General features: G+C 41.1%; 1 protein-coding gene across 2 annotated transcripts in view; it reads left to right on the top strand.

Moving 5' to 3' along the window:
- The window catches only part of med27 (mediator complex subunit 27), a 92,177-nt gene that overhangs the window by 23,613 nt on the left and 45,960 nt on the right, over window positions 1-22,604 (top strand). For both annotated transcript variants that reach the window (XR_010000092.1, XM_062959178.1), the window contains exon 3: window positions 17,765-17,895. Coding sequence is in view for 1 of the 2 variants with exons in the window: in XM_062959178.1 (XP_062815248.1) it covers window positions 17,765-17,895 (131 nt within the window). In the remaining variant the exon portion in view is untranslated. The remainder of the gene's footprint in view (window positions 1-17,764; window positions 17,896-22,604) is intronic.

Below are 22,604 nucleotides of genomic sequence, written 5' to 3'. Positions count from 1 at the left end.
GTGATATTTTGGAGCTAATTTCGTAAATACAGTAATTACGACATAGCATGACTGTGTATTGAACTACTTTTTCTGCCAAATTTGTTGTCTAACATGATGTTTTGGTGCTTAATTTGTAAAATCATAACCTAATTTGATGTTTAATAGGCTTTTCCTTAATCCCTCCTTATTGTCTAAGATATTCGCTGATCCAAGCTTCTACTGGCCCGCTTCGCTTGGATAAGTGAGACTCTACTTTACCACCAATTCCTCAATACTTTATTTCCCACAGCAACACGTGGCCGGGCATAGCTAGCGCATATATATATACTAGCTGTGCCCGGCCACGTGTTGCTGTGGCGAAGTATGGTGGTATGGGAAATAAAAGTATTGAGGAATTGGTGGTAGTTAAGGTAAATGTTTTACCTTACATTAAGTCCATTATAAATGGGTTCTATAGCTGTGTGGAAGGGCCTTGAGTCTACACTGCCATATAATCCAGTTAAAATCAGATAATCTGTATTTTATAGGCAGTGTGGAAGAGGCCTAAGTGAGGCCTAACTCTGCCTGTCCCCTGGGCTGAGTGGGTTGCTAGGAGACCAAGTGGGTGGAGCTTAGCCTTCTAACTGGCAGCAATTGGATAAAAACAATTCTTCCTCTCCCTCTAATTAGGACTTTATTTTTCTTTTCTTTTTGTTGTATGAACGTAGAGGCATGGATGAGGGGTTGTGCTGCCAAGTTTAGTGTTTCTGGGATGTGCAGTTTTGTTGTTTTGTCCTAGGCCGAAATTTCATTACCCTTTTATATATATAGAAGAGTGATGGAATCAGGGCAGCGGACAAAACAACAAAACTACAGGCCCCCCAACCTCGAAATTTGACAACACAACCCATCATTCACGGCTCTAGGTTGATACAACAAAAAGAAAAGAAAAATAAAGTCCTAATTACAGGGAGAGGAATAATAGTTTTTATCCAATTGCTGCCAGTTAGAAGGCTGAGCTCCGCCCACTTGGTCTCCTGGCAAACCTACTCAGCCCAGGGGACAGGAAGACTTAGGCCTCACTTAGGCCTCTTCCACAGATTATCTGATTTTAACTGGATTATATGGCAGTGTAGACTCAAGGCCCTTCCACACAGCTATATAACCTATATATAGAATCTTATATTATCTGCTTTAACTGGATTATCTTGACTCCACACTGCCATATAATCCACTTCAGTGTGCATACTAAACATAAACAGCCATACAACAGACATTCAATACCACCACTACATCAACAATTTCTCACCAACACCACCAGACAACAACACAGCAACACATGGCCGGGCACAGCTAGTAGTCAATAAAGCAGAAGTAGATGTTTTTCCAAAACTCCCCGGCTTCCTCTATGATCCAGCAGATATTGGCCATTTGGTCTTTGGTTCCTCTGTAAGACGCCTTACAAAAATAGGATTTGGAAAAAGTTAGGTGTTTCCATTTGTTTTCAGCTTGCTTGCCCCACTGAGAAGTGTGTAAACACCGTTTTAGTTATTCTCTTCCTGGAACGTTAACTCTCCCAAAGGGTCTCTGGACATGTTTCTGGCAGCGCGGATAAAAGGATGTTGCTCTGGGGACCGAGGCTGCCAAATGCTCTCTTCCTTTCTTCTCTTTGGCCCAGAGCCTCCCTGCCCATGATAATTCTGGTTATTACACATAGGAGGGTGTTTTTCTTTTGTTTTTAAATAGTTCCAGTTATATAATCACCGAAGAGCAAGAGCATGAAACAAATGCATAAAAAATCCCAGTCAGTGCAAGCTAAAAATATATCCGTTTGTCTGTTCAGGAAACAAGATACTACGAAGAAAGCTTCTTAGAAATAAATGCACGTTGTAAATAGCGTGACTAATGCTGTCCTCTGTGAATGCATCCCGATTCCTAGAATTCGAGGGAAGGAGCTCTTGTGTTTTGTGATTGAGACTGGGAGGCGAAAAAGATGCTGATTCACGTCCTTCGGTCTCAAGGCCATTGATTTTCATAGGACTTTTGCATTTGTGTCTGTCTCTTTGTAGCGAGAAATGGAATGGCTTTGAACATCTATGGCAGTGGTTCCCAATCTTTTTTTGACCGGGTACCACTCTCTAACATTAGTATCAAAAGGGTTACAAATCAGTTTTTGGTCAACTTATATTCAGTTTGGTTATTTGGGCTGCTGATTCAGAAAATTGCATTGGATAGACCACATCTGCTCTGCCCCACCCCACAAGTAACCAAACCGAATCTAAAGTTGACCAGAAACTTATTCGTAACCCTTTTGATACTAATATTGGAGAGTCAGCACCCCAAATAACCCCATGAAACAGGCCAAAAAACCCCGAAAACACCAAGGTGCTTGCACTTCCAGTTGTCACATTGAAAAGCTCTGCTCAGGGAGAGGGGGGAGGAGGAGGAGAAGCAGCAGTCAGGAGGCTTGTTGCGCCTTTTGATACTAATGTTGGAGAGTCAGCACCCCAAATAACTCCAAGAAACAGGCCAAAAAACCAAAAACACCAAGGTGCCAGCACTTCCAAATGCCACGTTGAACAGCTCTGCTCAGGGAGAGGGGGGAGGAGGAGGAGAAGCAGCAGTCAGGAGGCTTGTTGCGCCTTTTGTGGGTCGTCATCATCTCCCCTCTCAACATCCCCTTTGCAAGACCAGTTTTGCAAGACCAGTTGCTTTTGTTGCAATGGTGTAGTTTGGTGACCCCTGAGCTAGACGATCTCATAAGACTATAGGTAAGCAAAGAGACCTCCAAAGACCATCTAGATGGTCTCATAAGACCATAGGTAAGGAAAGGGATCCTCAAAGGCCATCTAGATGATCTCACAAGGCCATCAGAAGACCATAGATAAGGAAAGGGACCCTCAAAGGCCATCTGGATGGTTTCATAAGACCATAGGTAAGGACGGGGGCCCCCAAAGGCCATCTAGACGGGTCTCACAGGACCATAGGTAAGGAAAGTGACGTCCAAAAGCCATCTAGATGGTCTCATAAGGCTGTAGCTAAGCAAAGAGGCCTCCAAAGACCAGTTAGACTTAGGTCCACTCTAAGTCTAAAGTTGAGGACAGGGGCCAGGTCAATGGCCTTGGAGGGCTGCATCCGGCTCATGTGCCTTAGTTTGGTGACCCCTGATCTAGACTATCTCATAAGACCATAGGTAAGCAAAGAGACCTCCAAAAGCCATCTAGATGGTCTCATAAGGCTGTAGCTAAGCAAAGAGAACTTCAAAGACCATCGGTAAGGAAAGGGACCCTCAAAGGCCGTCTAGATGATCTCGTAAGGCCATCAGAAGACCATAGGTAAGGAAAGGGGCCCTCAAAGGCCTTCTGGATGGTTTCATAAGACCATAGGTAAGGAAGGGGGCCCCCAAAGGCCATCTAGACGGTCTCATAGGACCATCGGTAAGGAAAGTGACCTCCAAAAGCCATCTAGATGGTCTCATAAGGCCGTAGCTAAGCAAAGAGACCTCCAAAGACCAGGTAGACTTAGGTCAACCCTAAGTCTAAAGTTTAGGACAGGGGCCAGGTCTGGGGACCCCTGCTCTTGGCTCACGTTCAACTTGTTCCCCACAAAGACTCCAAGGTCCCTTTCCCATGTGACTCTGTTGTGGAGCCAGGCATCACTTGTCCTGTCTCGGTGAGTTTCATTGTTTCCTGTCCTCCATTTCTGCGTGTGGAAACCCATTTTGTTAGTTTTGAGGGCCCGTTTCCCCGTTCCTTGCGACTTCCTTGCCGAGTGAGCATTTAAGGCAGAAGCGCCTTTTATCAGACAAGAAATGGACAAGGGAGAAAAGAGAACAACCGTGCGAGCCAAGGCCCCGAGAGGGAGGGAGGGTGGTCAGAAGGTCTTTCTTCCCATCTGCAACGGCTGCCAGATTAACCATTTTTATTTCTCATTTTGCAGCAATAATTAAAACGTTTCTCCAAGAGCAGATGCCTTTCCCTCCCACACATCAATTAATTTGCAAAATGCACTCGGTTTGTAGAAATAATGAAGTGCCGAATGTTTTCCGCTGGCAGGCTCCGCCGTCAGGAGGTGGGGTTGTGGGCGAGGTGCGAAAAACGTCCGCAACGGAGCCGAGGCCTCCACAGAGAACCTGGTCAGCAGCAAAACACTCGCCCATGTACACTGCACATGTCTTATTTGTAGTGCAACAACTACAGTAGAGTCTCACTTATCCAACACTCGCTTATCCAACGTTCTGCATTATCCAACTCATTTTTGTAGTCAATGTTTTCAATACATTGTGATATTTTGGTGCTAAGTTCGTAAATACAGTAATTACTACGTAGCATTACTGCATGTTGAACTACATTTTCTGCCAAATTTGTTGTACAGCATGATGTTTTGGTGCTTAATTTGTAAAATCACTACGTGTTGCTGTGGCTTAGTGTGGTGGTGTTGGTTGGATAAAAACAATTATTCCTCTCCCTCTAATTAGGACTTTATTTTTCTTTCCTTTTTGTTGTATGAACATAGAGGCATGGATGAGGGGTTGTGCTGCCAAGTTTAGTGTTTCTGGGATGTGTCGTTTTGTTGTTTTGTCCTAGACCGAAATGTCATTACCCTTCTATATATATACTAGCTGTGCCCGGCCACGCGTTGCTGTGGCGAAGTCTGGTGGTCTGGGAAATAAAGTCTTGAGGAATTGGTGGTAGTTAAGGTAAAGGGTAAAGGTTTTCCCCTGACATTAAGTCCAGTTGTGTCTGGCTGCACACTGAAGTGGATTATATGGCAGTGTGGAGTCAAGATAATCCAGTTGAAAGCAGATAATATAAGATTATAAATGGGTTATATAGCTGTGTGGAAGGGCCTTGAGTCTACACTGCCATATAATCCAGTTAAAATCAGATAATCTGTATTTTATGTGGAAGAGGCCTAAGTGAGGCCTAACTTTGCCTGTCCCCTGGGCTGAGTGGGTTGCTAGGAGACCAAGTGGGCGGAGCTTAGCCTTCTAACTGGCAGCAATTGGATAAAAACAATTATTCATCTCCCTCTAATTAGGACTTTATTTTTCTTTTCTTTTTGTTGTATCAACCTAGAGGCATGGATGAGGGGTTGTGCTGTCAATTTTTGAGGTTGTGCGGTGTTTAGTTTTGTTGTTTTGTCGGTTGCCAGGATTCCATCACTCTTTTATATATATAGATATATATATATAATGATAATGATATAATATAATGCTAATATATATAATGATAATATATATATATATATACACACACACACACACACACACACACACTAGAGTCTCACTTATCCAACATAAACGGGCCGGCAGAATATGTTGGATAATAAGGAGAGATCATGGAGAAGCCTATTAAACATCAAATTAGGTTATGATTTTACAAATTAAGCACCAAAACATCATGTTAGACAACAAATTTGTCAGTAAACGTAGTTCAATACGCAGTAATGCTATGTGGTAATTACTGTATTTACGAATTTAGTACCAAAATATCACGATGTATTGAAAACATTGACTACAAAAATGTGTTGGATAATCCAGAACGTTGGATAAGTGAGTGTTGAATAAGTGAGACTCTACTGTATATGATATTTATATATTATCATATATAATATATATATATAATGATAATGATATAATATAATGCTAATATATATAATGATTATATATATATACACAGTAGAGTCTCACTTATCAAGCTAATTCGGGTCGGCTTATACTCGAGTATATACGGTAATTTATTCGGGTTCATTTATTCATTACCACAGAGTCTTCCCACTTCCCCAAAAGCCTCTCTTTGTGATATATTTCATTTTTGTAAAATACCATTTTAAGTTCCTTTATTTATTTATTTTTTTAAAAAGTGTGGAAAGTGGTTGTTGTTTTTTTCCCCTTCTGGCAAACAGATTACCTTGTGCATTCCAAGGCCTGCGAGGATCATTTATACGAAACGACTTAATGCACTTGGTGAAAAAAAGCTGTTTCCAAACTTAATTAATCCCGTTTGGATGCTGGAGTTCCTCCTTCCCTGATTTCCTTTTTTTTCCCCGTTGATTCATCTTTCACAGCCCCATTTTTGTTTCATGTTGAGAATATTATGGACTCGGTAAATAGTTTTGAAACGCCAGTTGGTGATGTATGGGCCTCTTTAGCACTTCTTTGATTTATGTGCTCTACGGTGGAAAAAGCAAAGGAAGCAAATTAAGAGGCAAGGGGCGGGGGGAGGAGAGAGCGTTGCCAATCTCCCCCTTTTCCCCCCATTCTTAGTTAAAAACGGAACTTTTATCAATCAAATCGGATGGGTTTTGTTGGCGTTCTTTGAAAGACGCCGTTTAACTCTTCAAGGAGCATATGGGCAATTCTGAGAGTCTCTTTGGGGTTGCAGTCTGGAACAGAACCACACGCAGACAAGAATTATAAGCAAGCCAAGGTGCATTTTTGCCTCAAACTACTTTTTCCAGGGGATTCAAGGCCAGTTTCCAGTCTCCCTTTTTTAGGCAAGGTGGAACGTGTGATTGTCTCGCAACTCCAGGCATTCTTGGTAGATTCTGATTACTTACTTACTTACTTGCTTACTGTGTTTCCCCGAAAATAAGACAGGGTCTTATATTAATTTTTGCTCCTAAAGATGTGCTAGGTCTTATTTTCAGGGGATGTCTTATTTTTCCATGAAGAAGAATTCACATTTATTGTTGAACAAAAAATGAACATTTATTATATACTGTACAGTAGTTGTCATCACAAACCAACATAACCAGACAAACTCTGAATCCTATCATGAATTTCTTGTTACTACCATTATTTCCATGTACAACTAGTATGTATATTTACCAATCCTGCATGCTATGGTGTTCTGTTTCGCAGGCGCTGGGCATGTTTCCAAACAAAAACGTTGCTAGGTCTTACTTTTGGGGGAGGCCTTATATTTAGCAATTCAGCAAAACTTCTACTAGGTCTTATTTTTCGGGGATGTCTTATTTTCGGGGAAACAGGGTAGGCGATCCCTCGTAGGCCGAGGATGATGGTCCTCCGTCTCTGGTGTCTTTGTCAGAGTATTTGCAGTACAGCAGTAGTTGGATAGAAGCGGTGGAGCGCAGAACAAAGAGACAATCAGAAACGTTGGTAAAACTATTTACAAAGTTTTACTGTATGCAGTAATAATCAACACAGACAGACTTGCAGACGACAGACGAACACAGGACTGCTCTGTTCTCCAACAGAACTTGACTCGAACTCTAGGCAGACAGAACTCAACTGAACTGAAGCAATCGTTATGCACCAACACTTGTGTCTGGATACGCCCTAGTTCCAGCCACACATCAAGGTCGTCATAGCTTCTTGGCAATTAACTCTTTCCACACTATGGTACGTTCTGGATGATGCAATCAGTTGCAATACAAGCATGACACAAATTGCATTTAAACACTATCAATACACAAATCCCACATTAGCAGTCTTGGGGGTGTGTCCGTAGGTGGCCGCAGAGTGGTGACCCCTCTGGACGCGGCAGTTCAGTCAGGGATAAGAGATTGTTCAGTTTTGAGTCGGTTTAAATAAGTTCGGTGACTTATTTAATGTAGTCTGTGTCCTGGTAAGGAACAGAGAATCTGTGATCGTATATCACAGGGGTGACTGCGGTTTAAAAGTAGCAAAGGAAGAAGTTCTAACTACTTTAAGTAAAAGAAGTGACACTTTAGGGAGTTTGTCTTACCCCATTCTATTATTGTAACTGTTAATAAAAGTGCCTCTAAGTGAGAAACAACATTGTAACCACTAAGCTCTGTCTGAAAAATATGCACCACAATAAAGGTTCAAAACATAGAACACAATATGTATATTAGAGCATCATATACATAATAATGTTAATAATAATACAACTGATGATCAAATTCTGTCAGCTGTACTGGCACACAGTCGCAACTTACAGAGTATAAAAATGTATAGACTGCAATCATCCAGATTTAATTGCTACACAGAGCAGTTTTCAGTATAAAACATATATCAGACATATATCAACCAGACTCCCAACTAAAGTTTGTTAGCGGCACAGTATGTGTACATTCAGTCCCTTCATAATGGCATGTAATATGCTGTAACACTCAATACATCAGTGTACAAATCAATTGGCTCAAACCTGGCTTGGAGTCAAAACAAATCAAAGTCTCTGTAGTCTTGGAGCAGTTCTATAGGACTCCTCAGGATGTAAATGCAGTCAATTAGCCGTAGCTTCAGCTGGTAACAAATGTTGCAGTTCCCAGCCAGGAAGCCCAGTCAAATAGATGTTATTTTAGAGTGGCTGGCTGTGAGCCGAAGTAAGCTGTTTACATAAGCCGTTTACTACTGGTTCCCAGGTTTACTCCAGTTTCAGATAACCCTTCATCTGGTAAGCGGCAATGTTTTGAATAACTGTATTGTTGGCTCAGCTTCAAGTTTTCTTAAAGAGATAAAAGGAAAATGGTCTAATATAGTGCTCTTTATAAGATATAAGTTCTCAAATAATATGCAGTGTCCAGGTTGGACCTTCTGTGGTTGGATTACTCTGTACTGTCTTTCGTGTTCTTTGACTCGTGTCTGGGCAATGCTGCTGCGTTTGGTGTTCCCTCTGTAGACTTGTCCACGGCTGTGTGGTATATGGTAGATCCCTCTTGTCCTTTGCTGAATGAAGTATTTGTTGGATTTTCTTTCTTCTCTTGGCTGACTCTTCTACTCACGGTTCAGTATCAAAAGAGCTTGAAAAAGAACGAATCCTCCAAGTCTTGAGTAACGGAGGAGAAGGAGGTTTTCTCCCGGTGACACTTCCACATGTATCGGCTGTATCTGTCATTCTGCCGTTTTGCGGAGTAATGGAGCCCTTTCCCTGGTAGAGGAGATAGATTTCGGGTCAACGGCGCTGTCTGTGTGTTGATGTGATTTATTAGGCCTGGGATATTCCCTGCCCACAGTCGGTGCAATCAGCTCCCTTTCTCGTGGGCTGCCTGCTAACAAGGATGGGAGCTGACAGATCCCGGCGTGTTTCCTCTGACCCTAATCATCCCAGACATCTTTATGCAGATGGCTTACTTCAAGTTCTCATCAAGGTCCGCCAGAGATGTCTCCCTTCGTTTTGTGGTTATGACATCCCACCTGTAATTTAAGCGTCTGTCCGTTGAGGCAGACGGAGGGTGGTGTATTATCCTCTAAGCCAGTGATGGCCAACCTATGACATGCGTGTCAGCACTGACATGCCTAGCCATTTTTGCTGACACACTGCCGCATGCAGATTGATTGGATGACTACGTCTTTTGTGGCCAAATTTGGTGTGATTTGGTCCAATGGTTTTGTTGTTTACTCCATGAGAATTATGCACATTACATACATGCATACATACATACATAATCTTTCTATTATTATTCTATTATTATTCTATTATTATTGTAGTATATTATCATATTATTACTATTATATTATTCACTAGCTGTGCCCTGCCACGCGTTGCTGTGGCGAAGTATGATGGTATGGGAAATAAAGTATTGAGGAATTTGAGGTAGTTAAGGTAAAGGGTAAAGGTTTTCTCCTGACATTAAGTCCATTATAAATGGGTTATATAGCTGTGTGGAAGGGCCTTGAGTCTACACTGCCATATAATCCAGTTAAAATCAGATAATCTGTATTTTATAGGCAGTGTGGAAGAGGTCTAAGTGAGGCCTAACTCTGCCTGTCCCCTGGCTGAGTGCATTGCTAGGAGACCAAGTGGGTGGAGCTTAGCCTTCAAACTGGCAGCAATGGGATAAAAAATATTATTACTCTCCCTGTAATTAGGACTTTATTTTTCTTTTCTTTTTGTTGTATCAACCTAGAGCCGTGGATGATGGGTTGTATTGTCAAATTTCGAGGTTGGGGGGCCTGTAGTTTTGTTGTTTTGTGGGTCGCCGTGATGCCATTACTCATTTATATATATAGATTATACATTTTTGTTATTTAAACTATACATATTGTGAAATTATGGGTTTTTTTTCTTGAAGTGACACACCACCCAAGTCATGCTAGGTTTTTTGGTGAATTTGGACACACCAAGCACAAAAGCTTGCCCATCATTGCTCTAAGCCGTACTTGTATTGCGGTCTTTACTCTTCCGGGAAAACAACGTCTTTAGCCGTTGCACAGAAGGAGAAAACCAGTGTTAAGGACACAACTGCCCATTCTCTGAACCCAAAGATTGTTTGCCTGATTTGCTGCTTAATGGCCATTGCCTTCCGTGTCGTACCTTTCCCACCAAGTAATTGCCTTGGTGCATTCACTTTGCACGCCACTGTCATCGGCAGCCCGGCGTTATCATTGTTATCATTCAGCGCCAGGCCCGAGCCTTTTCCAGGGCGAGCCAAACAATGTCCGTTTGACCCCGCGCGATCCTCGCGGAAAAGACTATTTTTAAGCTTTATTAAAAGTGCCACAGCAAACAAAGTGCGGTTCTGTGACCTGCGGCAGAAGCAAGTTCCCAAGTTGTCGTGTTTCTGCTGTAGTTGGCTTCCAGATAACTGCAACTTTATTGAAGAATTGATAATAATGATGCTGACGGCAGCAGTGTTCCATGTCTACAGTAAGCTAAAGCCTGACAAGGAATGTGGCCAAAATCTGACCAGAGTGTTTTTTATTTTGTGTCAAAAGTATTGCATAAATAGATAAGTTTAAAACTGATAAAATAAAGGGATCATAAGCTGCTAAATAGTTTTAGACGAGTGGTTCTCAACCTGGGGTCCCCAGAAGTTTTGGGCCTACAATTCCCAGAAATCCCAGTGTTGCACCCCAAGGCAGCGTAAGCACTGGAAACCACACAGAGACCAATAATCATATAATATCTTTATTAAAACAATTATAAATTCAGGAAAGGTTGAGTAGATGATAGTCCTTTGTGAAAAGGTATGAATTAGTCCAAAGAGTTAAAGAGAAATGTCCAATATTATTGTCCAAAGTCCAGAAACCGAAACACGCTCAAAACTGTTGGAAAGTTCTTGAGCGGGGAAAACAACAAGGAAGCAAGACTGAATAACAAAGTTCAAAGTCACGAGGAAGTCTTGAATATCAAGGCAGGAACGAGACGAAGCTGAGGCCAAACTTGATTCAGGAACAAGGCAAGGAAGTAGACTTACTCCGGGTCTACTCGGGAGTCGCAGCTTGGCTTGGTCGCCAGGATCAGGAAGCTTGGCTTGGAGAAACAGGAGCTAGAGTCAGTGAACCTTCCTCAGGAAATAGCTACGTTGACACCGCAAAGTGTTCACGGTGCAAGACACTTTTATGGAACTTAGATCTGATTACAAAGAAGGAAAGCCAAACTCCCTAAAGGTTCTCAAGGGAAAATCTTCTATCCATTATCTCCTCAAGATGCCAAGCACTTACTCCTGCGGAGTCCTTGCTTTTCAGATCTCTGGCGATGCAGAAACTCCCTTCTGTTGAAGGACACATTCTCTGGGGAACTAAGAACATCTGGTTCAGCCATGGGAGTCATATTTCCAGTTTCTCTCCCAATTAAGGAATCATCCGAGCTATCAAGGCATTAAAACAACAGCCAAGATCTCTATTTTGGAAAGAAAAATGGGATTTTCATGATTATTATTTTTTCTGCACTATATGAGAAAAAACTCTGGGACAGGACCAAAAAATATCTGTATTTCTTTCTGAAGGCGAAAACAGGCGTTTGCTTTTAGTCCTGCTTTTCTCGGTTAGGATGATGCGTTCTCCCTGGTTTCCATGGGACTGTATTTTGGGAGATGCAGAGAGAGCGGGTGTCAGGCTGCGTTGGGCTCTTTCGGTGAGATTTTTGCAAACCTTCCCTGTGGATTTGGCTTGGAAGCACTGCCAAGCATATGCTGCTCAGGGTTGATGTTGGTTTTTTTCCCCCTGTGTCACTTGAGGCCGCCTGGGGTGCTTGCTTTAGTGAAATTCACTTGGAGAACGTTAGGAAGCTTTTCTCTGGGTAGATCTCGCTAGTGTTTTGTTTTTAAATCACCCAGCCAGAGAATATGGGATTTATATCTCTGGCATTGCCACATCTCTCTCTATACAAATATGCACTTACCTTATTTACTCGAATCTAATACTCGATCTAATCTAAGGCTCCATGCAGTCATGCCAGTGGCCACATGACCTTGTTTTCGAACTGCTACCCTGTTTCCCCGAAAATAAGACATCCCCAAAAAATAAGACCTAGCAGAGGTTTTGCTGAATTGCTAAATATAAGGCCTCCCCCGAAAGTAAGATCTACCGTGTTTCCCCGAAAATAAGACAGTGTCTTATATTAATTTTTGAACATTTATTATATACTAGCTGTGCCCGGCCACGCGTTGCTGTGGCAAAGTGGTGGTGGTATTGGTTAAAAATTGTTGTGTAATTTTTATTTGATGTTATTTGTATTTTATAATTAATTTTATTGTAAGTTATCTTTTTACTTATTATATTTTAATATTTTCTTGTATTATTTTTAGTTATTTTCTGTTATAGTATTTTACTGTATTAATTTTTTAGTGTTTTTAATTATTTTTAGTGTTTTTTATTATTTTTGATTGGGTTGCTAGGAGACCAAGTTGGAGGAGCTTAGCCTTCTAACTGGTAGCAATTGGATAAAAGCAATTATTCCTCTCCCTCTAATTAGGACTTTATTTTTCTTTTCTTTTTGTTGTATCAACCTAGAGCCATGAATGATGGGTTGTGTTGTCAAATTTCGAGGTTGGGGGGCCTGTAGTTTTGTTGTTTTGTCCGCTGCCCTGATGCCATCACTCTTTTATATATATAGATGTTCATTTTTTTGTTCAACAATAAATGTGAATTCTTCTTCATGGAAAAATAAGACATCCCCTGAAAATAAGACCTAGTGCATCTTTGGGAGCAAAAAATAATATAAGACACTGTCTTATTTTCGGGAAAACATGGTATGTACATAGAGTAATAGAAAATGTAAGACCAGGACAAGTTCTTGCCCTGCAAACAAGAGGTGCTGATTCTTGTCAGACGGACATGGCTAGAAACTAGAAATGCCTGGCCAGTGGAAGCACTGCTGTATACAGATCCCTGGATCATTCTCTTTAATTGTTTCTTGTTGATAACAGAGGAAATATCTGTGGATATCTCTGAATCTGTGGATTTTCTCACCCCCAGAGGAAGGTTCATCCGGGCTTAGGTGACACAGGAAATCCCCGCGAATCCGAAATGGAAGCCAAAGGAAGGGGTGATCCCCCAAGGGCTGACCGCTACTCATTTAAGGATAAACTCTGTAATGTCGTGGCCAAGTGTCCACGGATGGCTGCCGTGGTGGAGATCCTTTGGCAGCCAGGAGCGGAAATAGCCATCTTCTATATATATAAAAGAGTGATGGCATCACGGCGACCCACAAAACAACAAAACTACAGGCCCCCAACCTCGAAATTTGACAACACAACCCATCATCCACGCCTCTAGGTTGATACAACAAAAAGAAAAGAAAAATAAAGTCCTAATTAGAGAGAAAGAGAAATAATTGCTTTTATCCAATTGCTGCCAGTTAGAAGGCTAAGCTCCTCCAACTTGGTCTCCTAGTAACCCAATAAAAAATAATAAAAAACACTAAAAAAATTAATACAATAAAATACTATAATAACAGAAAATAACTAAAAATAATACAAGAAAATAATAAAATATAATAAATAAAAATATAACTTACAATAAAATTAATTAAAAAATGCAAATAACGTCAAATAAAAATTACACAACAATTTTTAACCAATACCACCACCACTTTGCCACAGCAACGCGTGGCCGGGCACAGCTAGTAATGTTATAAATCAGGTTGGACAGGAGCTACCTATTGGTTTTATTAACTTTGACCTTTCCTCCTATTATGGAGATGGTTTTTGTTAAATATTTAATGGGCCCTTATAGATCCTGTGTGTTCCTGGAAGCCCAAGTGGGAGGGCCAGAGAAATGGTGATCGGTGATTAACAGATGTAGATTAACGAGCAGGAGCCGGACGCTAATGGGCTCTCTCAACGGTTCCTTCTTTGAAGCCTCGCAGATCCCTGGGCTCTTAGGCCAAAGCGGAAACCCCTCGGGGATGGTTCAGGGTTTCCAAATAAGACATAGATTGGATGACTATGTCTTTGGTGGCCAAATTTGGTTCAGTGGTTTTGTTGTTTACTCCATAGTAATACAAAGAAAGGATTCCCTTAAATGCACAGGCAAGAGTCCACTATAACTAGAAATGTAATCCAGTAATATCTATATATATAAAAGGGTTATGAAATTTCGGCCTAGGACAAAACAACAAAACTACACACCCCAGAAACACTAAACTTGGCAGCACAACCCCTCATCCATGCCTCTAGGTTGATACAAGAAAAAGAAAAGAAAAATAAAGTCCTAATTAGAGGGAGAGGAATAATTGTTTTTATCCAATTGCTGCCAGTTAGAAGGCTAAGCTCCGCCCACTTGGTCTCCTAGCAACCCACTCAGCCCAGGGGACAGGCAGAGTTAGGCCTCATTTAGGCCTCTTCCATGCTGCCTATAAGATACAGATTTATCTGATTTTAACTGGATTATATGGCAGTGTAGACTCAAGGCACACAGCTATATAACCCATTTATAATCTTATATTATTGCTTTGAACTGGATTATCTTGACTCCACACTGCCATATAATCCACTTCAGTGTGCAGTCGGACACAACTGGAGAAAACCTTTACCCTTTACCTTAACTACCACCAATTCCTTAATACTTTATTTCCCATCCCACCAGACTTCGCCACAGCAACGTGTGGCCGGGCACAGCTAGTAAACTATAAAACAGTAATTTCTATATATGCTATTGTTCTAGAACATTCAGTGTGCAACCAAGGATGATAAAGATTCAAAATATACTAAATGCTTCAAAAAAACACGTCTCCTAACCAAAATATAATCCATGTGTTACCAACACACATACATTCATAGAAAGCAGAACTCTATATTCAGAGTTTGTGAGTCCAATGACCACCAGAGTTCATGTTCCACATGGAGGACTGTATAAGTCACTGATTGTGTGTCCAAATCTAGACATCCAAGTTAGTGAATCCTTTTTTAAAAATCCAATGTTTTAAACAAATCCAAGGTTAGTCACCATCCACGACCGGTTTCGACTGTGTAGTCTTCCTCAGGTGGTGGTTATGCAGGTATGGAAAACCTAGAGTAGTCAATTTTCTTTGAGTAAATAAATTCAATGTGTCAGTATCAACGATGGAGTGGACATAAACTCTGCTACAGAGGGGCTCTGCTACTGGTTTGATTCCTAGGCAAGCTTGTGTCGTCTGACATGGTGGTCTGTGTTCTCAAATAGTATTCTGTGTCCAGGTTGGTTCATCAGGTGCTCTGCTCTGGCTGACTTCTCTGGTTGAGTGACTCTGTCGGGCCTTTTGTGTTCCTTGATCCGTGCTCCATCAAGGACTCGGTCTCATAAGTAGTCGACGAAGTGGCAGCTGCCGCTGTGACCGGAATCGAGCAGACCCTGGTGAAGCCGGAGCTATAAAATGTTCAATTGTTCGTCTGATGGCATTGAACGTTTGCCATGTATATGTGCGTTGTGATCCTCCCTGAGTGAGAAAGAAGGGCGGGATATAAATACTGTAAATAAATAGATAAATAAAATTTAAAGTTCAGCTTAAACCAATGGAAGGTGTCATCATCCTGGGCTAGATGGAAGGCCTGCAAAGGCCGACCTTAGACCTCTTCCTTTGTCCGAAATGGGCCGAGTGACCCTCCAAAGGGCTGAGCTTGCAGGGGCCTTCATGGGACGCCTCCGGCCGGTCCGGCAAAGGCTCCTCTCCTGCCAAGACCGTGGAGGCGCTTTGGATGCTCTACAGGGCGAGGCGTATTGCTCTCCTGGCAGATTCCAGGAGCAGAGATCGAAAGCCAGGAGGGCCTGACGTTTTGAAGCATTGTCTTTCAAACTTGCGCTGTCTCTCGCTCCCATTGATTTCCCATTTGAAGAGGGGGGGGGGGGGGAGAAAAACACATTGGAGCCAAATTTGTGAGATGAAGGCGTTGGGGCGCAGCATGGTCTGTTGTCATGAAGAAAGCCATGCTTCATCTCGGTCCCTCACGCGGTCAATTGAGCAGGTAATTCTGAAAGTTATTAAGAAAGAACGCTGGACGCCTGGCTGTTGTGTAGGTGTGGAGAACTCAGGCAGGGGGGAATCTTTTTAAAATCCCACCTCTGCCACCAATTTGTGGAGAACTCAGAACGACTGAGGTTATTATTATTAATGACATTTCGGCCTAGGACAAAACAACAAAACGACACATCCCCGAAACACTAAACTTGGCAGCACAACCCCTCATCCATGCCTCTACGTTCATACAACAAAAAGAAAAGAAAAATAAAGTCCTAATTAGAGGGAGAGGAATAATTGATTTTATCCAATTGCTGCCAGTTAGAAGGCTAAGCTCCGCCCACTTGGTCTCCTAGCAACCCATGCAGCCCAGGGACAGGCAGAGTTAGGCCTCACTTATGCCTCTTCCACACTGCCTATAAAATACAGATTATCTGATTTGAACTAGATTAGATGGCAGTGTAGACTCAAGGCCCTTCCACACAGCTATATAACCCATTTATAATCTTATATTATCTGCTTTGAACTAGATTATCTTGACTCCACACTGCCATAGAATCCACTTCAGTGTGCAGTTGGACACAACCGGACTTAATGTCAGGAGAAAACCTTTACCCTTTACCTTAACTACCACCAATTCCTCAATACTTTTATTTCCCATACCACCAGACTTCGCCACAGCAACGTGTGGTCGGGCACAGCTAGTCTATATATATATAAAAACTAGCTGTGCCCGGCCACGCATTGCTTGGCAAAGTGGTGGTGGTATTGGTTAAAAATTGTGTCATTTTTATTTGACGTTATTTGTATTTTTTAATAAATTTTATTGTAAGTTATCTTTTTATTATATTTTATTATTTTCTTGTATTATTTTTAGTTATTTTCTGTTATAGTATTTTATTGTATTAATTTTTTAGTGTTTTTAATTATTTTTAGTGTTTTTTATTATTTTTATTGCGTTGCTAGGAGACCAAGTTGGAGGAGCTTAGCCTTCTAACTGGCAGCAATTGGATAAAAGCAATTATTCCCCTCTCTCTCTAATTAGGACTTTATTTTTCTTTTCTTTTTGTTGTATCAACCTAGAGGCGTGGATGATGGGTTGTGTTGTCAAATTTCGAGGTTGGGGGGCCTGTAGTTTTGTTGTTTTGTGCGTTGCCGTGATGCCATCACTCTTTTATATATATAGATGTAATGTGCTTTTTACTGTGGAGTAAACAACAAAACCACTGAACCAAATCGCACCAAATTTGGCCACAAAGGATATAGTCATCTAAAATGTGTCCTTCAATCAAAAAAACCTAGATAAATAGTCCAAATGTATCTCGACACACCCGGGCCCCCGAGACCACACGCAACAATGACCTTTATTGCAAAAACTGCCTTTGGAGATCTTGCGCGACATGCCAAGTTGCCATCTCCTGAAGTTGGTAGCCGACATGGCAGGCTCGATCACACTTCTTGCGTGAAAGCGCTGCAGCCTCCAGACTGGCGAGTGAGCGAGCGAGCGTGGGAGTTTGTGCCAAAGGCTCCCCAAAATAAACACCTCCTGGCGAATTCTAGTCTGTTCTCCCCACAACAGGGATGGATGCCTTGCAGAGGAAGAGACTTTGCCCGGAGCTTTCCTTGCAAAGGCATCCAAAGAGGAGCGTTTTGAAGGAGGCCAACCTTTGCCACCAATCTCACCCCCGTCTTTTCTCCTCCTCTCCTCTGTCTAGTTGCAGTATCATGCGGGGCTGGCATCGGGCCTCCTGAATCAGCAGTCTCTGAAGCGCTCCGCCAACCAGATGGGGGTCTCGGCCAAGCGCAGACCCAAGGCCCAGCCCACCACCTTGGTCCTCCCACCACAGTAAGTAACCCAAGGTCAAATGCATCATCATCATCATCAAATAACTCAAGGAAAAATGCCTTATTATTATTATTACTATTACTATTATTATTATTATTATTATTATTATTATTATTATTATTTAACCCAAGGACAAATTAATTATTATTATTATTATTATTATTATTACAGTAGAGCAGGGATCCCCAAACTTTTCAAACAGGGGGCCTGTTCACAATCCTTCGGACCGTTGGAGGGCCAGACTATAGTTGGCCACTGTGAAGACTCGACGTGGCAGAGAATGGAATCCCTTCAGATCCCACCGCTGCCACCAATAATGTGAAGACTTGATGTGATGACAGGGATGGAACCTTTTTGGATCCCACCGCTGCCACCAAAATGCGAAGGGTTCACCTTCTACCTCTATGTATTTCACTTTTCTATGTTGTCGCTGCCACCACCTTTGAAAGATGCTTTGCTCAAATAATAAGCAACATTTGAAGAAACAGTAACTTGTTTATTTATAGTACAAAGCTTGATGGTTGCAAGAATGTTATAACTTAAGTTGAACGATGTTACTTCTGTACAGTAAGTGTTGCAAGACTTTTCAATCGTTTCACTGAGCTTAGTATGGTATTAGCTTTATAAGACTTGTTTCTTTCAGTTAGGAATACTGTCCTTCTTGAACTTAATTGATCTGTACCCGATCAAACTTGGACTGGGGAGTTTAACTGGTTAACCCTAGTCCTTCTATGACTTAGGGATGTAACCTCAGCTCTTTAGTTATTCCTACTAAAGGCTCAGCAACTTTAATTTTAGCCCTTCTCCGCTAAAACTCTCTAGCTGCTCAACTTCCTCCCACAATCTCTTTATTTCGATCACACTCCTTTCCCACTGAATAGAACCAACTGCTCTGCTCAACCGACAAACTCCAACTGCCGAATTCCAACTGCTAAATTTTGAATTCTAAGGCTTCCACCAGCAAGGTGAAGCCACGCCCCTTTTCCTGGCCATGCCTTAGAGGCTCCCAGCTTCTGTATAAGAATAGCTGAAATATATAACCTTAAACAGTCAACCTAAACATAGCAATCATGAATAAAACACAATGATCATGACATCTTTACAGCCACCAAGCAATAACAACAACAACAACAACAGCAATAATAATAATAATAATAATAATAATAATAATAATAATAATAATAATAATAATAATGAGGGTTGGAAGAGACCCCTTGGGCCATTGAGTCCAATCCCCTTTTGCTTTTGTTTACCGAAAGCACAAGCAAAGCACCCCTGACAGATGGCCACCCAGCCTCAATGTTTAATAATAATAATAATAATAATAATAATAATAATAATAATAATAATAATAATAATGGTTGTAAGAGAAGAAGAGACCCCTTGGGTCATTTAGCCCAATCCCCTTATGCCCTTGTGCCTTGGGGGCCGGATAAATGGCTTCGATGGGCCGCATCCGGCCCCCGGGCCTTAGTTTGGGGACCCCTGCAGTAGAGTCTCACTTATCTAAGCTAAACGAGCCAGCAGAAGCTTGGATAAGCGAATATCTTGGATAATGAGGGATTAAGGAAAAGCCTATTAAACATCAAATTTGGTTATGATTTTACAAATTAAGCACCAAAACATCATGTTATACAACAAATTTGACAGAAAAAGCAGTTCAATACACAGTAATGTTCTGTTGTAATTACTGTATTTACAAATTTAGCATCAAAACATCACGATATATTGAAAACATTGACTACAAAAATGGCTTGAATTATCCAGAAACTTGGATAAGCGAGGCTTGGATAAGTGAGACTCTACTGTATTATTATTATTTTATTATGATACAGCAAACAAGATAGATATGCTGGATTTCGTTTCACAAAATCACAAGTCGAACACTTCCCAAGTGTCTAGGACTGTGTGATGTATTATTATTATTATTATTATTATTATTATTATTATTATTATTATTATTATTACATAACTCAATTAAAAATGCCTTCTTCTTCTTATTATTATTATTATTTTATTGTATGACACAGCAAACAAGATAGATATGCTGGATTTCGTTTCACAAAATCACAAGCTGAACACTTCCCAAGTGTTTAGGAATATGTGATGTTTATTATTATTATTATTATTATTATTATTATTAATATGTAACCCAAGGACAAATGCATTATTATTATTATTATTATTATTATTATTATTATTTTTAAGTAACCCAAGGACAAATGCATTATTATTATTATTATTATTATTATTATTATTAAGTAACCCAAAGACAAATTCATTATTATTATTATTATTATTATTATTATTATTATTAAGGAACCGAAGGACAAATGCATTATTATTATTATTATTATTATTATTATTATTATTATTATTAAGGAACCCAAGAACAAATGCATTATTATTATTATTAAGTAACCCAAGGACAAATTCATTATTATTATTATTATTATTATTATTAAGGAATCTAAGAACAAATGCATTATTATTATTATTATTATTATTATTATTATTATTAAGGAACCCAAGAACAAATGCATTATTATTATTATTATTAAATAACCCAAGGACAAATTCATTATTATTATTATTATTATTATTATTATTAAGGAATCTAAGAACAAATGCATTATTATTATTATTATTATTATTATTATTATTATTATTATTATTATAAGGAACCCAAGGACAAATGCATGCATGTGTGTGAATGAACGAGGGAAGAGAGAGTGGGAAAGCTTTAGCGGTGGGGAGGTTCCGCATTGCCGCAGAATCCCGTTCTGAGAGCTTTGGTGTTTTACCAATGGTCCTGGGCCCAGTACTGATCAACGTCTTTATTAATGACTTGCCACAATGTACATATATATACATGGCAAACATTCAGTGCCGTTAGACATACGACATACAGACAAAGACACAGAGGCTATTTAACATTGTCCAGCTTCCTGAGGGTATGCTCGATTCTGGCCACAGGGGGAGCTGCCGTTTCATCATCCACTGTGACACCCGAGTCCATCATGGAGTACTTCCTCATTCTTCTGTGCACACGCTGCTGGATATTTTTATGGTGACGTAACTTAGTTAAATTATCCTCCCTAAATTTCCCTACTTGACAGATGCAACTGTCTTTTGGGTTTCTTAGGTAAACAACGGGCTAGGCTATTTCATGGTTGAGCACTCAATCCGACCTGGGCTGGTTCAAAATATCCAAAATATTTGGGGACCCCAGGTTGAGAACCACTGCCATAGTGTGTCTAATACACTGGGAATGTCCTCCACCTTAGAGACGTAAAGTCAAGACCTGGAACCCAACCTGTGGCTCTGTCCCTACCACGTCCCTTGAGCCGCCCACCTAGTTGCCACGTGTTTGTTTTGCACTTGAATTGAGACCTTTTGTCCAGGAAGCCAGGTATGTTTAGCGACGTTACGAGTACTATAGCAGTCAGCAATTTAGGCTGCTTGTTTCTGCTGCCAAATTTATTTAAAAAGCACATAACAAAGCTTATAAATGAATAAACTGCTGAAATATTTAGTGACATATATAGGGGAATTATCGCAATGAGAAGTGGAGCGTAAGATACCAGTGCAGGGCTTCTCTCCGAAGTGACGTTTTTTTTCATGGATCCAGGGGCACGGAGGTGTGCAGCAGCAGAGTTCTCGGGTTTTGGTGCCATCAGCAAAGTCCGCCAGAGAAGCCCCGGGAATCCCATTTTTCCATGAAGCCTAGGAATGAGTTTCATAACTTACTTACTTAGGCGATCCCTCGTAGATCGGGGATGATGGTCCTCCAGTTGTGGGGTCCTGGGGGTGAGTCTGTAGGTGGTTGAAGGTAATGATTAGTCTGCTGGGATTTTCTCGGTCACCCACACTTTTTCAATGAGCTGGTGAAGTTGTTGAAAATTTTTGAAAATTTCAGCAGGGATCCCATCAGGTCTGCTGGCTTTGTTATTTTTTGCTGGCGGATGGCATTGCTGACTTCTTCCAAACTAGGCAGTGCTGCAATCTCATCCCTGGTTTGTTGTTGCAGGATTTGTGAGAGAACCTCTTCGGACAAAGGCTGTTCTTGAGAGACAAATTAGGACAAGAACAGAAAATGGAATGTTGGTGGACAGGAAAAGAGATCCCATCTCTTCCAAACTAGGCAGTGCTGCAATCTCATCCCTGGTTTGTTGTTGCGGGATTTGTGAGAGAACCTCTTCAGACAAAGGCTGTTCTTGAGAGACAAATTAGGACAAGAACAGAAAATGGAATGTTGGTGGACAGGAAAAGAGATCCCATCTCTTCCAAACTAGACAGTGCTGCAATCTCATCCCTGGTTTGTTGTTGCGGGATTTGTGAGAGAACCTCTTCCAAACTAGGCAGTGCTGCAATCTCATCCCTGGTTTGTTGTTGCAGGATTTGTGAGAGAACCTCTTCGGACAAATGTCAGCGTGGTGAAAGAAGCAAAGTCCACCAGCGTTGTCCGAATTGTCCATCTCCCAAAGCAGTTCCTCTACTCCCAACTCAAGAACTGTTAGGGTTCTTCAGAAGAGGAAGGGGAGCAGGAAAGTGTTCAGGAATTAGAGAGGGAGTTGGAATCAGAGGAGGAGGTTTTGCAAGTACCCACATTTCAGGAAAGGTGAAAGGAAACAAAGCAGAGAAGCCATTCAGCTAGAATAACTGCCATGAACGCTAAAGTAATTGGGAACCACCCTAGCAGCTGCAGG

This window comes from Anolis carolinensis, unplaced genomic scaffold, assembly GCF_035594765.1.
Source record: "Anolis carolinensis isolate JA03-04 unplaced genomic scaffold, rAnoCar3.1.pri scaffold_7, whole genome shotgun sequence".
Lineage (NCBI taxonomy): Eukaryota > Metazoa > Chordata > Lepidosauria > Squamata > Dactyloidae > Anolis > Anolis carolinensis.
The sequence above is the reverse complement of the archived record's forward strand: the minus strand, read 5'-3'. Positions and strand labels throughout refer to the sequence as shown.